Source organism: Notothenia rossii, assembly GCF_949606895.1.
Source record: "Notothenia rossii genome assembly, chromosome: 7".
In the NCBI taxonomy this organism is placed as follows: domain Eukaryota; kingdom Metazoa; phylum Chordata; class Actinopteri; order Perciformes; family Nototheniidae; genus Notothenia; species Notothenia rossii.
This window is the reverse complement of record NC_136905.1, coordinates 51,499,546-51,517,609: the sequence shown is the minus strand read 5'-3', so window position 1 is coordinate 51,517,609 and position 18,064 is coordinate 51,499,546. Positions and strand designations below refer to the sequence as shown.

At 41.9% G+C, this 18,064-nt stretch overlaps 2 protein-coding genes across 3 annotated transcripts in view; both read left to right on the top strand.

Annotated features, from left to right (window-relative positions):
* gabrr2a (gamma-aminobutyric acid type A receptor subunit rho2a) overlaps nt 1-18,064 on the top strand; it is a 197,490-nt gene that overhangs the window by 138,126 nt on the left and 41,300 nt on the right. The window lies entirely within an intron of this gene.
* On the top strand, nt 2,880-17,841 carry LOC307046567 (sterile alpha motif domain-containing protein 3-like). Of its 2 annotated transcripts, XM_079692978.1 has the most exons (6): nt 2,880-3,179; nt 11,927-11,964; nt 14,704-15,662; nt 16,421-16,579; nt 16,678-16,770; nt 16,969-17,841. In XM_079692978.1, the coding sequence occupies exons 3-6, from the start codon at nt 14,718-14,720 to the stop codon at nt 17,287-17,289; spliced, it is 1,518 nt and encodes a 505-aa protein (XP_079549104.1). In that variant the 5' UTR covers nt 2,880-3,179; nt 11,927-11,964; nt 14,704-14,717; the 3' UTR covers nt 17,290-17,841. The 2 variants fall into 2 exon arrangements, with proteins under 2 accessions (XP_079549104.1, XP_079549103.1); XM_079692977.1 differs by lacking the exons at nt 2,880-3,179; nt 11,927-11,964 and having other exon boundaries at nt 12,950-15,662.

The window sequence follows — 18,064 nt, the reverse complement described above, 5'->3', positions numbered from 1 at the left end:
TGCACAGTGTTGGAAGATTCATAGCTAACCACACTGAAGATAACATCACCAGAAGTCATAATTTAAGGGGTAATTTCTCAAAATATTATTCCGGTGGAGAATCCCCCCGGACCGCCCTAGTATGGTTTGTTCCCTATTTCCATAGCCCCACCAAAAATATTTTCCACCAGCCGCCACTGGTATAATTCTATCCAATCTCAAATACACACGTTCTTCTGCCACAAATACTCAGTGGAGCACCAAATGTGTATTAATCCACTGCTGAAATAGTCCCCTAAAATGTCCTAATGTTTGAGTAACATCTGATAAATATTAGGGATTCACCGAATATTCGGCCGCCGAAAATTATCGGCCGAAAAAATATCACCGAATGTCCGGGAACAGGGTTATGTTGTTAAGCTAACGTGTTGTTGTGATGACGTAATCAAAACGCGGCGACAAGCACGGCGCGCGACCATGCTCGCGGCTGGCTCACAGCCAACATGTCTGCCGCTTGGAGATATTTAAAGATATCAGAGAAAGAGGCGCGGATTGCGATTTGTAAAACTTGTTCAGCTGACATTTCTCAAGGGGGTGTAACTGCAAAGACTTTCACCACTTCCGGGATTACTCCACCACTTGAAATCAAAACACCCGGACAAATATGCGGAGTAAGATCAAATCACAAGCACTGACAGCGAGAGACTGTTCAGCGCTGCCTCTCATGTGCTTGATGAGAAGAGGAACAGACTTATGGCTGATAAATCAGAGAAGCTACTGTTCATTAAAAAGAACCTCCCACTTTTCCTTAATAAGTAGACAAGGCTGGCTTATCATAAGCTTATCTAGTTCTACATGTCTACTCTATACCCACTTTCCTGAACAATTTTCATTGTGAGTTATAATTCACCATCTCAGGTTATCATTAGGGGGAAATGACAGCAGCACAGTGTTCAATATATTGTACTTTCGGTATCTAAATGATACTATGTTGTTTACATTGCTCATGAGGACAGACAGCCTTATTTGCAGATTCTTGAAATTGTAATTTAATTTGTAATTGATTGTGGATTTTTTATCCAGTTTTCACTTTATGTATCTTTATACAATGTTTACTACTTTGCTTATGAGGACAGACAGCCTTATTTACAGATTCTTGAAATTCAATTGTAATTTCATTTGTAAATAGTTACATTCATGTGGATTTATCCAGTTTGCACATTTGTATGCATGCACTTATAGGTGCATTTGTTGTTGTTGAAGGCCTGGCTGTTACAGTCTTTATTTACACTATTTTGTTGTGGGCCTACTGGCCTAGATGTTTATTTTAAAGCACCTTGGCTTTGTTCTGAATGCACTTTGTTGTAGTTATCCTACAGAGAAAAGAAAATGCACTTGACTTGGAATTAATGTACTGTATGCATTCAAATGTGCTGAATAAATGTTTTATGGACCCATAATAGTGATTATTATTTAAGTTAAGTTTTGCCATAATCATGTCTTTTTCCATAATCAGGTAGCTGAACAACATTGGTAAAAAATGTATACATTATATATATATATATATATATATATTTCTATTAATCATTTTCGGCCTTTCAGCATTCGGATTTCGGCCAACTGTTTCCTATTTTCGGTATCGGTTTCGGCCAAGAATTTCCCATTCGGTGCACCCCTAATAAATATACTTTATTTATCCAATATTGGGACATTATTTTGTTCCAGCAGCAGTACACACAAAGAAATGTACATTAGCGACAAGTATATATAGTAAGAATACAATGTAAAAACCCAAATAAAAAATTATAATTGATACTAGCAGCAACTATATACAAATTCACAATAGAAAAATACATATATCCCTGTGATTAGCTAAATAATAAACAATATAACAAAATATTGAATACATTTTGTACTCTACTATCTCACTATAGGCTATAATACAGTTATGTGAAATGTAATTAAAGTCAACTGATCAGTTTTCTCAGTGTAGAGGTGTTAGCACCGTTAGCATCTTTAGCACTGTTAGCAGCTACCTGTGTGCTTAGCCGTCACCTTAAGGAGCAATGTGGAAGCAATCTTTTACATTGTTAAGTTAAAATGACCAAAGAGGACAACACACACAACAACAGTCGAAGGACTATAAATCAGTGATGCAAACACAGGTATGGTGAAAAAAGAGAGAACTATTCGAAGCAGGAAAAAAACAGCGTAATATACCATCTGACAAAGGCCTGTGCTATAATGCTTCAATTAACTGCTATTCTTTAGAATATACTCAGATCAATAGGAGACAGAGATGTTAAGTTATAAATCAAGGGTTTTTATTATTATTTACAGCAGGGGTGGGGAACCTTTTTCCTTTGAATTTTTACAACATCCTCCGAGGGCCGTACAAATGATTTAACTCAACCTCTGCTTAAAAAAACTAAAATAACAGCCAATTCATTTGGCCTTTCTTTCATGCTGTGCAAAGAAAAAGCAACCTCTTAATCCAGATATCTTACCATGACTCGCGCATGCATGCATGTGTACGGTATGGCATGACCACCAAAACAGAAAGATATGGACACAAGATGTATGCAAATGTATTTAGTATCCATGTGAACATGATTTAAGTGGGAGGGACCTAACCTCCTCTTGGGGGGTCTGGGGGTATGCTCCGCCGGGAAGAATTTTTTTTAAAATATTGAAGTTAAAAGCATCAATCTGGTGCACTTTGAGAGCAACATGAGGAGATCTATGGATACATCTCTCAACACCCATTTGAAACAGAACGGAAAGCAGATTTTTCTTTTTGGATATTTTCCAAATCACTTATTTTTAACAACTTTTTTGTTACTGTCATACACTGTAAATTGTAATTGTTAACCTTACTTAAACAAAATAGTGACATCAACTGATATCTACATTATTTGTTAACTTAACTCAATATAACAAAGTTAAAACTACTTTCTTGTGAGAGAAGTTATTTAACTCATCAGCTTGAAGTAACCGTTACTTTAAAGTATGAGTGAGCAGCTCTCTTTGAACACACGTGGACACCACTCGGAGAAACTCGACAGAACTCGGAAGGCTTCGGCGACTACACATGCGCAGTTTGCCACAGAGACGTCAGACCGACGTCATGGGTCATGGAACGAAGCGGGAAGAAAGCATTGTCGAGAGTCTGGACATGAGAAGCAGAGCCGTATGAGAAGGTACGTTTTAACAAACAATATTGTGCTAGAGTTGGGAAGTTAGCCAAAATCATTCAGGGTTAGCTATCGTTATTTTTTGTAATGAGTCATCCTCTTTAGTCAGATGAAAACCGACTTTTACCGCGTTTAAGTAAAAATCGTGGTAAGGCTATAAGGTAAGAGGCTAAGAGCTAACTTTGAAGCTAAGAAAGTTAGCCCGTCATGTAGGTCATATGCCGTGGAATTAATTCCGGTAAAATAAATGTATTTGAAGAAAACTTGTGTAAAAGCAAAAGCAGCATGTTCGTTAACGGTTGAAACATTTAGCAACTGCTGCATTCCCTGTTAGCACACATTAGCCACTGCTGCACTCTCCTCTACCGCCATTTTAGGCGTTGCTATTGTTCTCACTTTAGCCTGTTAAGCCGGGTTGCCCCCGCGGGACGCAACATCTTGCAAAAAACAGCGTCTGAGGGCTTCTTAACATTTAAAAACCTATTAATGATGCATACCCACTTCACGGGAAGAAACTCAGCTAACAGACGATATTAAAGCCAAAACGACGCCAGATGTCACTGTAGTGTATATTTCTGTATATTTTTTTGAAAATCTAGCGTATTCATCATTTTCCTACACATTTATTCACTGGTGTCTCTAACCTGCAAGTTGCTCTTTAACAATTTTTACTTGCTCATCATCATCAGTGAGCTATTTTTAGAATGTGCAAGCTACGTTCGTTTTAGGCAGGCTGTGTGTCCTGCTCCTCCGTGACATGACGGCTTGAGGCTAAACAAATAATGATAAACTAATTTGAAAGTGTGTGGGACACAAACGGGATTTTGACTTTTGTTGTTTGACTTTTTACACTTTGTTGTTCTCCTCCTTTCCTCCGCTCTTGTCTCTGACAGTGAGTGTGTGCATTTGTGTGTGTGTGTGTGTCGGGAGGGGAGCCCCGCCCTTCAGAAACAGAGCTGAGGAGAGAACGTGCAAAGCAATGCAGTGGACACTGAAACATGCACATAAATTGGATAAATAACATAAGCGTTTAGTTTATTTAATAAAAGAGCACATGTTCAATGCATAAAGTGACCGTAGATAGATTACTTCAGTTGCAATTTGCATATATGAAAAATAAATTAGAAAAAGACATTCTCCTCAGCTCTGTTTCTGAAGGGCGGGGCTCCCCTCCCGACACACACACGAGAGCACACACTGCGTTATAATTAGGAAAAATACCATCATATCATTTGTTGTCATACCGCACAGCCCTACCGCGTCCTAAAACACTAAAAACTAATATTTTACATGCAATATTTTAACACAAGCTGCCTTATAAATGAATTAATTTAATTACAATTAAAAAACGTTGTTGTGTTCTCGTGCAGTGTGTCGAAACTCTGACTAAACACTGAGTTAAACCGTAGCCAATGAGACAAAGTCGTAGTAAGCTTGACCTTTTACTTTCACTTCTTCATCAACAGACGGTGAAAACTGCAAATACAATAATACAAAAATATTGTGTCTATTTATGACAACCTTATGACTAACATCACGTTATGCATAGTTATAAATAACAGAAACTGTCCAATACTGAAATGAGGCATTCTGATTGACAATTGCATCACTTTTTAGCTTGTATACAACTACAACTCAAATCGCCCTAAACAACACATCAAACAGTTTTTCGAACTAAATCCATCATAATATAACATCTTCAACATGTCCTTTAACAATCAAACAACTCACGGCATTGCCACTCTGATGCCTCCAAGTGGATGCTGATTGATTATGTTCCGATGCACATGTCGGCCATTCTTTCTACCCAGCTAAGTTCAACAGGAAGATCGCCGGAAGAGACTGAACCGGAAGTGACTAAACCGGAAGTGACGTCGTCGCAAAAACTAAAACAACAAAATAATATTAATTTTTACATTAGCTAATTTAAACTGTAAAGTAATTATTTAAGAAATAAATGTAATAATATTAAATGCCTGGAGAGGCAACACACTCCCCGCCTGACCTATGTGAGGTCACTTAGAACTTGTACAGATCTTAAATATAGTCTGTCTATCAGTCTTTAGGAAGGAGCAGAACAATTTCTGCAGTCGGCCGGAGAAAGGTTTTGACCTTGCCTTGGTCAGTTGTTTTCACTTCGACCTTCCTTACATGTCCATCTTTCCCAGGGAAAGTGGCATTGACTCTGGCCATAGGCCAGTAGTTGCGAGCGGCCTGCTTGTCCCTGAGCAGAACCAGATCTCCAACCTGAAGGTTTCTTCGGGGCACTGTCCACTTCTGTCTGTGCTGCAACGAAGGTAGGTATTCTCGACTCCAGCGGGTCCAGAACTGGTTTGCAAGGGCCTGGACTTGCCTCCATTGTTTTGTGTACAGGTCTTTGTCGGAAAAGTCTCCGGGGGGAGGTGGAACCCCCGACTTTTGTGTGAGGATCATGGATGGAGAAAGTATGAAGGGCTTCTCGGGATCCGTAGACACAGGTAAGAGTGGGCGTGCATTCATGATCGCTATGACCTCCGCCATTAGTGTGCATAGCACTTCATGGGTCAAGCGAGTGTTTTGCCGTTGAAACATTGAATCGAGGATTCTTCTGGCAACGCCGATCATACGCTCCCAGGAACCTCCCATATGAGAGGCGTGCGGAGGGTTGAATTCCCAGCTGCATCCTTGTTCGCTGAGGTATCTATGCACTGCCTTGTCCATCCCGAGCTCCTTGCTTGCTCCAACGAAATTGGTTCCGCAATCGGATCTGAGCTGTTTAGCCGGGCCTCTGAGTGCGAAGAAACGTCTGAGGGCATTTATGCAACTGGATGTGTTCATAGATTCGATTACCTCGATGTGAACAGCTCTGGAGCTCATACAACTGAACATAATGGCCCAACGCTTGCTCTCTGCCTGTCCTCCTCTGGTGCGTCTGGTTGTAACAGACCAGGGCCCAAATACGTCGAGGCCCACGTATGTGAAGGGAGGGCAGATTTCAAGTCGTTCTGAGGGCAGATCCGCCATTTTTTGTTCTTCCAGCTTTCCACGTAGCTTGCGGCAGGTTAGGCATTTGTGGATTACTATGTTGATGAGCTTCTTGCCTCCCAAGAGCCACAGTCCTGCTGCCCTAATCGCTCCTTCCGTTAGATGACGGCCTTGGTGTCTCACCTGCTCATGGTGATGCCGTGTGAGCAGTAGGGAAATGTGACTTCCTTTGGGCAGAACTATCGGTTCTTCTCTGCGGTAGCAAGATGAGAGTGCTGTAGTCGGCCTCCAACGCAGATAAGGTCATCCTCCAAGATTGGGTTGAGTGTCCTCAGAGGACTGCTCTTTGGTATGGGTTTGTTGGCATGGAGAGCTGACAGTTCTTTTGCCATGGCTGTTTTCTGGGTTGCTTTAAGGATAACTTTCCCAGCTTGTGCCATTTCGTCTGGAGTCCGAGGTAAGTTACATTTATGCCAGCCTTTGCACTTGCTGTCTTGGTTTGAACGTTTGTAGGATCTTGCCATGTGTACGAGGAATGCAACTCCTCTTACCAGTGAAGTAAAGGTGGAGAAGCGCTCGAAGCGTCCGGAGTTGAGTACCGATTCCTCCAGGTGGGTAGCAGAAGTTTGTACCTGAGGTCGGATTTCTGAGTCCTTTTCAGGGTCGATTAAACTGAACCTCTCAGCTGTCTGCGTTTTCTCTGCCGGTGGCTGACACAGGAAGGAAGGTCCAGTGAACCAAGAGGTCTGCGCCAGGCGGGATGCGGGTAAAGACCTTGATGCGTGGTCAGCAGGGTTGTCTTTGGTACATACGTAGTGCCATTGCTCAGGCTTTGAGGACTGCCGGATTCGTTGGACTCTGTTGTAGACATATGTGTAGAATCGTTTTTGTTTCATTACAAATATAGCCAAGCACTACTCTGCTGTCTGTGTAAAACTTAATGGCATCTAACTTCAGGTCCAGCTCATCCTGGATAAGGTCTGCCATCTCTGCTGCCAAGACTGCGCCACACAGCTCAAGCCTGGGTATTGTCGGTTCTGACAGGGGTGCCAGCTTGGCCTTACCCATAACGAAACCTACTTCAGTCTTCCCATCTTCCTGCACCACCTTCAAGTAGGCCACAGCCCCGATGGCTTTGATTGACGCGTCCGAGAACACACACAATTCCCTGTGAACAGCTTTCGTGAGGGAGGTTGTCGTATATGTGCGCTGAACGTGAAGCTGTTTCAGGTCTTGGAGGGAATCTCTCCAATCTTCCCATCTGCTTGATTTGTCTTCCGGGAGGGGTGTATCCCAGTCAGATAGTTCAGAGGTAAGCTCTCTAAGGAGGGCTCTTCCCTGGATCGTGACAGGTGCCAGTAGACCCAGGGGATCAAAAATACTGTTGACTGTGGATAGGACTCCACGTCGAGTGAATGGTTTATCCACGGTTGATGCAGAGTAGGTGAACGTGTCAGACGTGATCTCCCACAGTAGACCTAAGCTCCGTTGTGTGGGTGCAGTTTCTCCACTTAAATCCAGGTCTTTGACGACTGGAGCACAATCTTCCAGTGGAAAAGCCTCTGTGACTTCTGGACTGTTTGATACGAACTTGTGCAAGTGCAGGTTTGATTCTGCGAGAGAGGCCTGTGTTCGCTGGAGGAGGTCGATGGCTTTGGCTTCAGATGGTAGGGATATTAGGCCATCATCCACGTAGAAGTGTCTTTCTACAAACGCGACAGTATCGGCTCCATGCTCTCGTGAGCCCTCTCTTATGGCTCTTCGTAGCCCATAAGTTGCAACAGCAGGAGATGGTGAGTTGCCAAAGACGTGGACCTTCATCCGGTACTCAACAACTTCCTTGTTCACGTCACTGTCCTTATACCACAAAAACCGGAGGAAGTTGCGATGGTTTTCGTGCACTAAGAAACAATGAAACATCTGTTGGATGTCTGCAAGAATTGCAACCCTCTCTTTCCGGAAGCGTAAAAGCACTCCAAGGAGGGAGTTGTTGAGATCGGGTCCAGTGAGGAGCACGTCATTGAGGGAGACGCCGGAGTACTGGGCACTGGAATCAAAGACAACCCTGATCTGATTGGGTTTCTGTGGGTGATAAACCCCAAACGTTGGGAGATACCAGCACTCCTCCCCTTCTGTCAGCGATGGTGCTTCCTCTGCATGTCCATTTGCAAATATCTTCTTCATGAATGTCACGTACTGTTCTTCCATTTCTGATTTTCTTTTCAAGGTTCGTTGCAAGGATGCGAACCGATTGACTGCCTGCCCTTTGTTATTTGGTAAAGGCTGGCGTAGTTCTCTGAAGGGCAGTGGGGCGACCCAACTGTTAGCTTCATCTCTGTAGACGTTTGTGTCCATTATCTTCATGAAGATGGTGTCTTCCACTGATGGAGCAGGTTTGTTGTCGTTCTCAGTACGGTTGAACACTGTCTGTCCTAGCATACTCTCTGGTGCTGTACCAGACCTGTTAAGGCTACGGGGCGTCTCCTTGACATGCATGAAGCTTGTACAGGGTTGAAAGATTGAGTGGCGACCGCTGTCTAGCACGTTTGTCTTGAACGTGTTGACTGTTGGTTTATGTACATTACCCAAGCACACTTCTCCTATCACTACCCAACCTAAATCCAGACGTTGGGCAAAGGGGGCATTATGCGGTCCGTTGACCTGCTGCCTTACCTTGTGTGCCCTAAGGACATCTCTTCCGAGCAGCAGTAGTATTTCTGCCTCTGGGTCCAGTTCAGGGATGTGCTCGGCAATGTGATGGAGATGAGGCTGATGAAGAACAGCGTTCGGTGTTGGAATCTCGGACCGATTATTCGGGATCTCATGACACTCAATGAGTGGTGGGAGAGAAATGAGCACTGTGCCGTCCAGTGACTCGATTTCGAATCCTTCTGCCCTCTTGCCGGATGTTTCTATGATGCCGGAGCAAGTTCTGAGATGGTACGGGAATGGTTTGCTCTTCACACTGAACAGCTTGAAGAACTCTGGTCTTGCTAATGAGCGATTGCTCTGGTCATCCAGGATCACATAGGCTTTGATGGCCATGTCCTTTGAACCCTTGGGGTAAAGCTTTGCGAGACACATCTTTGAGCATGAGCGGCTCCACTGGCCTGGACTGCAAACTTCTGTGCAGCTTGCTCCAACGACAGCAATGTCGGGATCATCTTCTCCCTCCCCGCCGTACTCTCGTGACGGTGAAGGAGCCTTGACGGTTTGAGGAGGTGGGCCAGGGTGCATGGCTGTATCATGACTGGTGCTGTTGCATTCAAAGCACTTCACAGAGAACCTGCAGTCTTTGGCAAGGTGAGAGATGGAGGCGCAACACTTAAAACATATTCCTTTCTCTCTGAGGAAGGCCTTTCTATCATCAAGGAGTTTATTCCTGAATGTTCTACACCTTTTAAGGGGATGGGGTTTGTTATGTAACGGGCAGTTCTTGTAAGGGTCGTTGGTTGTGGAAAGATCCGTTTTGTGCACTGAGATGGGTTTGTTGGTGTTAAAGTTCCGTGAAAATGGTTTGTCAGGTTTGGTGGGTGTTGTGGTGCTGCCTTGATGAATGAAGCTAGGGTCGCTACGCTTTTTTGCCTCGTAGCTAACAAAGTTGCAAAAATACTCGAAGGGGGGGAAACGCCCGTCGCTTCCTTCTTTGTACCGTGACCCTGCGGACACCCACTTCTCCTGAAGCCCGTAAGGGAGTTTGTCCACGATTGGTCCTATCCCGCGAGAGGTGTCCAGATAGGACAAGCCGGTCAGATATCCATCTTCTTTAGCACCTTGGATCTCTGCAAGTAGATCCCCAAGCTCACGTAACTTCAAGTGATCCTTGGCTGAAATCTTAGGAAAGTTGTCCAGGCGCTGGAACATTGACTTTTCGATGACTTCGGGGGCAGCATAAGATTCACGCAACCGTTCCCATGCTTTGTCTAGAGCCAGATTGGGGTTGTTGACATGCACCGATCGCATGCGTTTAACCTGTTCACTAGATTCTTTTCCAAGCCATTTGGTCATGAGGTCCAACTGTTGGGTTGCTGTTAGGTTGACTTCGTTGGCTGCACTTGAGAAGGAGGAGTACCATGCACGATAATTCTCGGGCTTGTCATCAAACTGGTACAGCCCTGAAGTCACAAGGTCTCTTCGTACCAAATACTGTGCCAAAGGCTCCCCTAAATTGGACGTGGGTGTGCCAGTTTGAGGGAAATGTCGTGGAGTATACGACGGAGCATGAGCATTCATGGTGGGGTTGGCTCTACTAACCTTAGCCTTTGTTTCAGTTTTAGTTGGGTCAAATAATTCTGGTGGAGACGGTTGCTTGATGTCTGCATTTTCCCTGCTGACAGGTTGTAATTGTGAATCGTCTTCCACAGGTGGATGCCATGATATGAAGCTGTCATGTGACCTTGCTTTGAGTGAGGGAGCAACGGGTAAGGGTGAGGAAGGAGAACGATTTTTAAGGCTGATCTGGGATAGAACGTATTCACTGGTGCGTTCGATTTTCCCCTTTTCGGATTCAGATTTCCCGTCTTCGATAACAGACTGCATCGCCTCTGCGTCTTCCAACACTCGAGCTGTCACTATGGCTGCGTCAGCTTCTCTATGAAGGGTTAGCACTTCCAACTCTGTGTCTAACCTTATAGTTTCCAATTTATTTTGAGCGTCTCTAGTAGCTCTTTCTGCTTCTCTAGCAGCCTTTTCCAATTTTAGCTTAGCCTCCTGGCTAGCATATGAAGCTCTCACCTTTGCTGCTTCTGCTTCAGCCCGAGCATGGGCTGCCCTTACTGATGATGCTGATGTTTTGCTGCTCCTAGCACTGCCGACAGCCGACCTGTTGCTTGTTGCCATCGCGACCACTTCAAAACATCCAATGCTGCCTTTTCACTGTTGTGTTCTCGTGCAGTGTGTCGAAACTCTGACTAAACACTGAGTTAAACCGTAGCCAATGAGACAAAGTCGTAGTAAGCTTGACCTTTTACTTTCACTTATTCATCAACAGACGGTGAAAACTGCAAATACAATAATACAAAAATATTGTGTCTATTTATGACAACCTTATGACTAACATCACGTTATGCATAGTTATAAATAACAGAAACTGTCCAATACTGAAATGAGGCATTCTGATTGACAATTGCATCACTTTTTAGCTTGTATACAACTACAACTCAAATCGCCCTAAACAACACATCAAACAGTTTTTCGAACTAAATCCATCATAATATAACATCTTCAACATGTCCTTTAACAATCAAACAACTCACGGCATTGCCACTCTGATGCCTCCAAGTGGATGCTGATTGATTATGTTCCGATGCACATGTCGGCCATTCTTTCTACCCAGCTAAGTTCAACAGGAAGATCGCCGGAAGAGACTGAACCGGAAGTGACTAAACCGGAAGTGACGTCGTCGCAAAAACTAAAACAACAAAATAATATTAATTTTTACATTAGCTAATTTAAACTGTAAAGTAATTATTTAAGAAATAAATGTAATAATATTAAATGCCTGGAGAGGCAACACAAACGTCACATTTAACTACATACTGATATATATATACGGGCGGATTGTATATTTTCAAACATTGTAAAATAACACAAGACGATATTAAAAAACATTTCTAAATTATTTCTAACATAGTTGCAGGCCTTATTTGCATTATTAGTTTGGTAAAGTGTTATTCTATATTTTGTCATGGTCTGGAAATGCATGAAAATTCATTTCAGAATTTGTGCAGAAACCCTGTATAGTTTGAATGCAGTTTAACTTATTGTGTTTTTCAATTTTTTGTCTGTAGGTATTGATCTTCAGAGACAGAAAACATGCATTGGAAGTGTAAGTACTGCATATTTTCTTGTGAAAAGAGGGCTCAGCTATTGAAGCACTATCGCTTAAAACATGGAAGCTATGCCAGAACCACTCCAATTCCATGCCTCTACAAAGATTGTCTGTGTTCATTCAAGTCATTTAATGCCTTGAAAGTCCATTTAACAAGACATCACTTCCATGATATGCAGATGAGCGAAGCTGGTGAAATCCCTGTGATATACCATTGTCCTCTTTGCGATTTTGAAGAACCCTGTACAGAAGTCGTTTTCTTCACCCATTTGCGCCAACATCTTAAAAAACAGGAAATGGTGAAATGTCCATTTGAAAACTGCACTTTTGAGAGCAATGTGTACTCAACATTTAATGCTCATAAATGTAAAGAACATAGTCATCCAAGACAGAAGAAGTTGAAGCCTGACATTGCTGTGACCAGTGCAGCTTACAATTCAGATCCAAATCTGTCTCAAGATGCACCACAAGATGAGGCTCTTCACAATGATCCTATCGTTTTTTTTCAAGAGGAAAATGAGGAAGAGGCTCAAATTGAAAATCTGGATGATTTACCGCATCAACTGGAACACAATTTAGCCTCTGTATTTCTAAAACTGCAGGCAATCTTGCATATATCTGACATTGAAGTACAGGAAGTAATCCAACATCTGAATCAGATTGTTCTTTTATCAGAGCCTCTTTTGCATAATGCCATTAAGAACATTCTTGATGAACATGGTGTCACTGACAGTGATTCTGTTTTGAGGGAGATTACAAATGCTGTCAAAGAGAATAACCAGTTCCTGAAAATGACTGATGCTGGCAGGTCACTCTCCACAGCTTGTAAAAGAGCATCATATTTTGAAAAGGAATTCCCTCTAGTGATGCCAGTTGAATACAAGCTTGGACAAGAATCAAAATCACTAACTTATGTGCCAATCATGGAAATGTTACAAAAACTGTTAAACAGAGCTGATGTTTTAGAAAAACTTCTCAGTCAAGATGCCTCTGTTGATGGATACAACACTTATAGAGATGGCACACACTATCGTGAGAAGGCTTTCTTTAAAACTGAGACCCTCCGGATTGTCCTTGGGCTTTACATTGATGACTTTGAGATAGCCAATCCTCTGGGCACTTCAAGAAAGAAACACAAACTGTGTGGTGTGTATTGGGTCCTTGCCAATCTTCCGGCAAAACACAGATCTTCTCTTCACTCTATTCAGCTAGCAATGTTATGCAGAGCAAGTGCAGTCAAACAGTATGGCTATGCTGATGTCCTTCACCCACTTTTAAAAGACCTGGTTACTCTTGAAAAACACGGTGTCTATGTTGAACAGTTAGGCGAGTGTGTGAAAGGAACTGTACTCTATGTGTCAGCTGATAACCTAGGGGCTCATTCTTTGGCTGGTTTCCAGGAATGTTTCACAGTGGAGCACCCTTGCCGATTTTGCATGGTGAAGAAGAGTGACATTCAGCTGAAAGAGGTCCGTTCAGGAGAATTTGAGCGCAGAACCAGCCAGAATCATGACATGCAAGTTTCTCAAGTTTTAGAGGATCCAACTTTGGTAAAACAGTATGGGGTTAAAGGTCCTTGTGTTTTAAGAGAGAATTTGGAACATTTCCACACCGTCACTGGGTTTCCACCTGACCTAATGCATGACCTCTTGGAGGGTATCGTCCCGATTGAGATGTCTTTGTGTATTAAGGATTTGATCTCCAAGAAGTACATCTCTGTTGAGTCCTTGAATGAAGCCATCAAAAACTTCCCTTACAAATTCACTGACAAAACTGATCAGCCTCAGACCATCCCAGCTACATTTGCTTCTAGAGGTACCATCGGCGGGAACGCCCATGAAAACTGGGCCCTGACAAGACTTCTCCCACTCATGATTGGATTTGATGTCCCAGAGAATGATCAAACATGGGACATTTTGATGCTTTTGAAGGACATACTAGACCTGGCAGCATCATTTAGATTAACGGAAGATTCTATTGATTTTCTCGAGGCCAAGATCTCAGAGCATAGAGGCTTACTTTTAGAAGTATTTCCTCATTTCAGATTGCGCCCCAAGCACCACTTTGTTGAGCATTATCCACAGCTGATGAGAATACATGGGCCACTCAGAGACATGTGGACAATGCGCTTTGAAGGCAAACACAAATTTTTCAAACAAGTCATTCGCAACACAAAAAACTTCAAAAACGTCACACAAACTCTGGCTGTCAGGCATCAAAGAATGATGGCATACCATGTGGATTCCTCCTCATTTTTCAAACCTTCTATACAAATGGACAAGGTGACAGTTTCATTGGTTTCATCTTTCCCAGAGAATATTCAGAACTTACTGAAACAGAAGAATGCAGCTCAGAACACTGTCTTTGTTGCATCATCTGTGAGCATTGAAGGCATCAAATACAGTCCAGATATGATTGTGTCTGTTGGTGCTTGTTCAGCTCTACCAGATTTCAGGCAAATTGACAAAATCATTGTCATTAACAGTGATGTATTGTTTTTGTGCAAACATCTGACAGCATGGTATAATGAGCACCTGCGTTCTTATGAGCTATGCAGTCATGGGTCATCACTTTCGGTGCACATGTTGTGTGATCTGAATGACCCGTTTCCTCTGGCAGCCTACAAAATTAGAGGCAGAACATTTGTGACCCTTAGACATTATATTATGTGCTGACTGGATGTGATTTGAAGTATCAAACAGGAATTTAACTTCATTTTTTGGAATCCTTTTTTAGAATCACAACAAACAATGGGGACACGGACCATTCTACGAGTAATTGTGCATGACGGTGACATTAGGAAGATTACACTGAATGAGAAACCTCAGACACTTGAATCACTTGTTGAACAGCTTGAGGGCAAGCTGGGTCTTCAATACAAGTTCTGCCTTCAGTATGAGGATCCAGATTTCAACAATGCACTCGTCAACCTGGCTGACATTGCTGACCTGCCTGAGCAACCCACCATAAAGATCCTCTCCCTGGTGCCAACACCCACACCAAGCACTGCTGACACAGAGACCATGTCTATTTCCTCCCCCGAAAGTCGGTCAAGTCTTACAAGGTCTCCATGGCCAGACAACTTTGAAATTCCTTCTTTTCCTGTAGACATTGAATACAGATTACGCCAAGCAAATCTCCTCTATATGAGGGACAAGAAATATCTACAAGTGCCCAGGGACATGAAGCATGAGATCCTCGAAAAACTTGCTGAGTCTATTTACAGCTTCAAGGCATATCCCTGTGATGAAGAATACCTTGATGTTGCAACTGCTCTTATTCAAAAACATCCATGTCTCGCTGAACCAGGCTCCTCCAATGGATGTAATGGCTGGAAAAATAGCGTCAAATTTAAAATGGGTAATTATCGCACAAAACTACGCCGAGCTGGGTGTAATGATGTGGCCATAAATGAAGGGAAAAGAAAAGGCCAAGCGCCTCAAAGACCTTTCAAAAGACCCAAGCGGTTTGAAGTGAACTTCCTACCCAATTTACCTGATGGTGAAGATGAGACTAGTATGGAGTCCAAAATAACGGAACTTGTGGAAGAGATGAAAAAAAGATCTCCAAATGCCACTCTGTTAAACAAGAACATGGACTCTACTTTTGCCCTGAGAAGAAGGGAGTTTGTGACCTTGGAGCCACCAGTAAAGGACATCATGGAAAGATGGCCAGCACTCTTTGCTGAAAGTCAGGTATTTTGAAACTGTTTACCTGTTTTAGGATGGTTTAAATTCGAATATAATTTTATCATTTTGGTTATGCACATTTTATCAAAACACAGGGGGGGAAAAATGAATTGCTTATTGTAATTCAGAGTCCCAAAATGTCTGCTCAAACAAAAGCAACACAAAACAATTACACTGGGCAGGAAACTAGTATTGCAAAGCCCTCCAGATATACAGATTTACAACACTTCTATATCTGATTGTCTCAAATTGTCCTACTGAAGTGACATGATTCTTTGTAAAGCACTTTATATGAGGCCATTATTCTATCAAAACATCATATATCGAAATCTTTAAAACAATCTGTAAATGTGTCCTAAGATTTGTGAATGTGTATTTGACAAATCCCCAGACACATTTGTTGATTGCTGCATGCATTTATAAATCTTTCTAGGAAAAGTATTGCAAAAGTTGTGTAAAAAGACACTTGTCTGTATTTTAAGTTTTGGAGATAGATAGAATCTCAGATAGAATCTTAATACACATTTGAAGATTCCTGTTCATGCTCAAAAATCTCAGAACATATTTACTGATTGTATTATACGTTAACACATCTGAATACGCACACACAGATTAAGATACACGTTTAATAGTTTTGCTACAATAATGCCTCCATACTTTACTTTTAGCACCATTTATGTTAGTGTTTTTTATTCTTTAATGTAGGACCAAGATGGCTTTAAATGAGATTTTAAAATCTTAAATTTGTCTAACCTTTCCCATAGATTGTGGCAGAATTCTGTCGCGTGTCGAGCAAAAATTTGAAGATAGAATTCTTCAAAGAACTGGATAAATACACTCCCCGCTTCTTTGACATCTTTAAATCCAAGGGGGGAAGTGTCGGTCGCAAACTTGAGGGGTATCTGCAACAGGTGGCACCAGCGGTAAGTTTTTTCATACACAAATAACATACATTTTTTGTTTTCTGCTAACAAATTATTCTTCACCACTTATGAGTAATGTGTGTTTCAATATATTTCAGGGTACAGATGTTAATGGCAAGCGAACAGCAGTCCTCCGAGGCCTTCCTGTCATCCTGGGTGATGAAAACAATGACTTCTTCAAGACTTGCTTTGTAAGTAGTCTTTTTTCATCATTATTTAAATTCTAGGCCACAGGACGCCCAATCTATTTTATCCTGTCCCTTGTGTTACATAAATATATTTTAGCTTTTGTTATGATACTGGCCAAAAGTGGGCCTTCAGCAGGCCAAGGTAAACTCTGCATTTAAAATGTTATTGTGGTTGTAATTTTACTGTTGCCTATGTTATAGGATTGTGATGACCCGGACATCTCCAACAGCTCCATCGGGATCCTTACAGTCATCCCTGAAGACAGCCTGGCTTCACCTGACTCACTCCACCTTGCACCGTCATCAATCGCCATCATATTGGAAGGGAAAATGGTGATGGACGGCATCAATACTCTCCCAGATGCCATGTGCCTACTTTTTGGACTCATCTACGCCCTAAATTTGCAATACCCTCAACAACTAAAGAACAGTTTTGAATTTATTCAAAGGGTGATGCTCTCACTTGGCCATAAGTCCCTTAAACCAAAACTGCAATCACTCAAAAATGCCCTGATGCATTGAGTCAGAGCACCTCCCACTGGGACCTTTTCTCTTTTGGAAAAGACATTTTTCTTTGTTATTATTCTTTTTCAAAGGCCGCGTTGCAGTACACACAGAGTTTAAAACAGTTTGTTTTTGTATAAATGTGTACATTTTTCTTATGGAAGCACAGAAGTCAGCCTCAAAAATGCCCTGATGCATTGAGTCAGAGCACCTACCACTGGGACCTTTACTCTTTTGGAAAATACATTTTTCTTTGTTATTATTATTATTCTTTTTCAAAGGCCGCGTTGCAGTACACACAGAGTATGTTTGTATAAATGTGTAAATGTTTCTGATGGAAGTACAGAAGTCAGCCTCTCCAAATATGTTTGTTAACAAAACAAATAAAATGTGATTATCATTACCATTTAAATGTCTTGTTTGTTACAACAGCTTAACATTTTAAGTTCAGCTTACTTGAAAATGTTGAGGCAATCGGTTTCCTGATATTACCCTAGTAAAATGAACTGCTTTGACAAGTAAGGTTCACTTTTTATTATGAGTTGTGCTAATTTAACATAACTCAGATCTTTTAGTTGTCTAAACTAACTTTTTATAGTCATCGTAATGAATGATCTTGAGTTGGGTCTACTCAAGTTTACTGTAATGACATAAGTTGCCTGAACTCAGTACTTTTAAGTTGAAACAACTTAAAATTAATGATTAACTTTACTTGGAAATGTTGAGGCAATCGGTTTCCTGAACTTTGTTAAGTAAAGTCAACTTATTACGATTTACAGTGTATAGTATTTTA

Coding starts and splice junctions, on each gene's coding strand:
- LOC307046567 (XM_079692978.1), top strand. CDS start 14,718: ATGGGGACACGGACCATTCTACGAGTAATTGTGCATGACGGTGACATT. Junction 15,663..16,420: donor CACTCTTTGCTGAAAGTCAG/GTATTTTGAAAC, acceptor CCTTTCCCATAG/ATTGTGGCAGAATTCTGTCG. Junction 16,771..16,968: donor ACTTCTTCAAGACTTGCTTT/GTAAGTAGTCTT, acceptor CCTATGTTATAG/GATTGTGATGACCCGGACAT.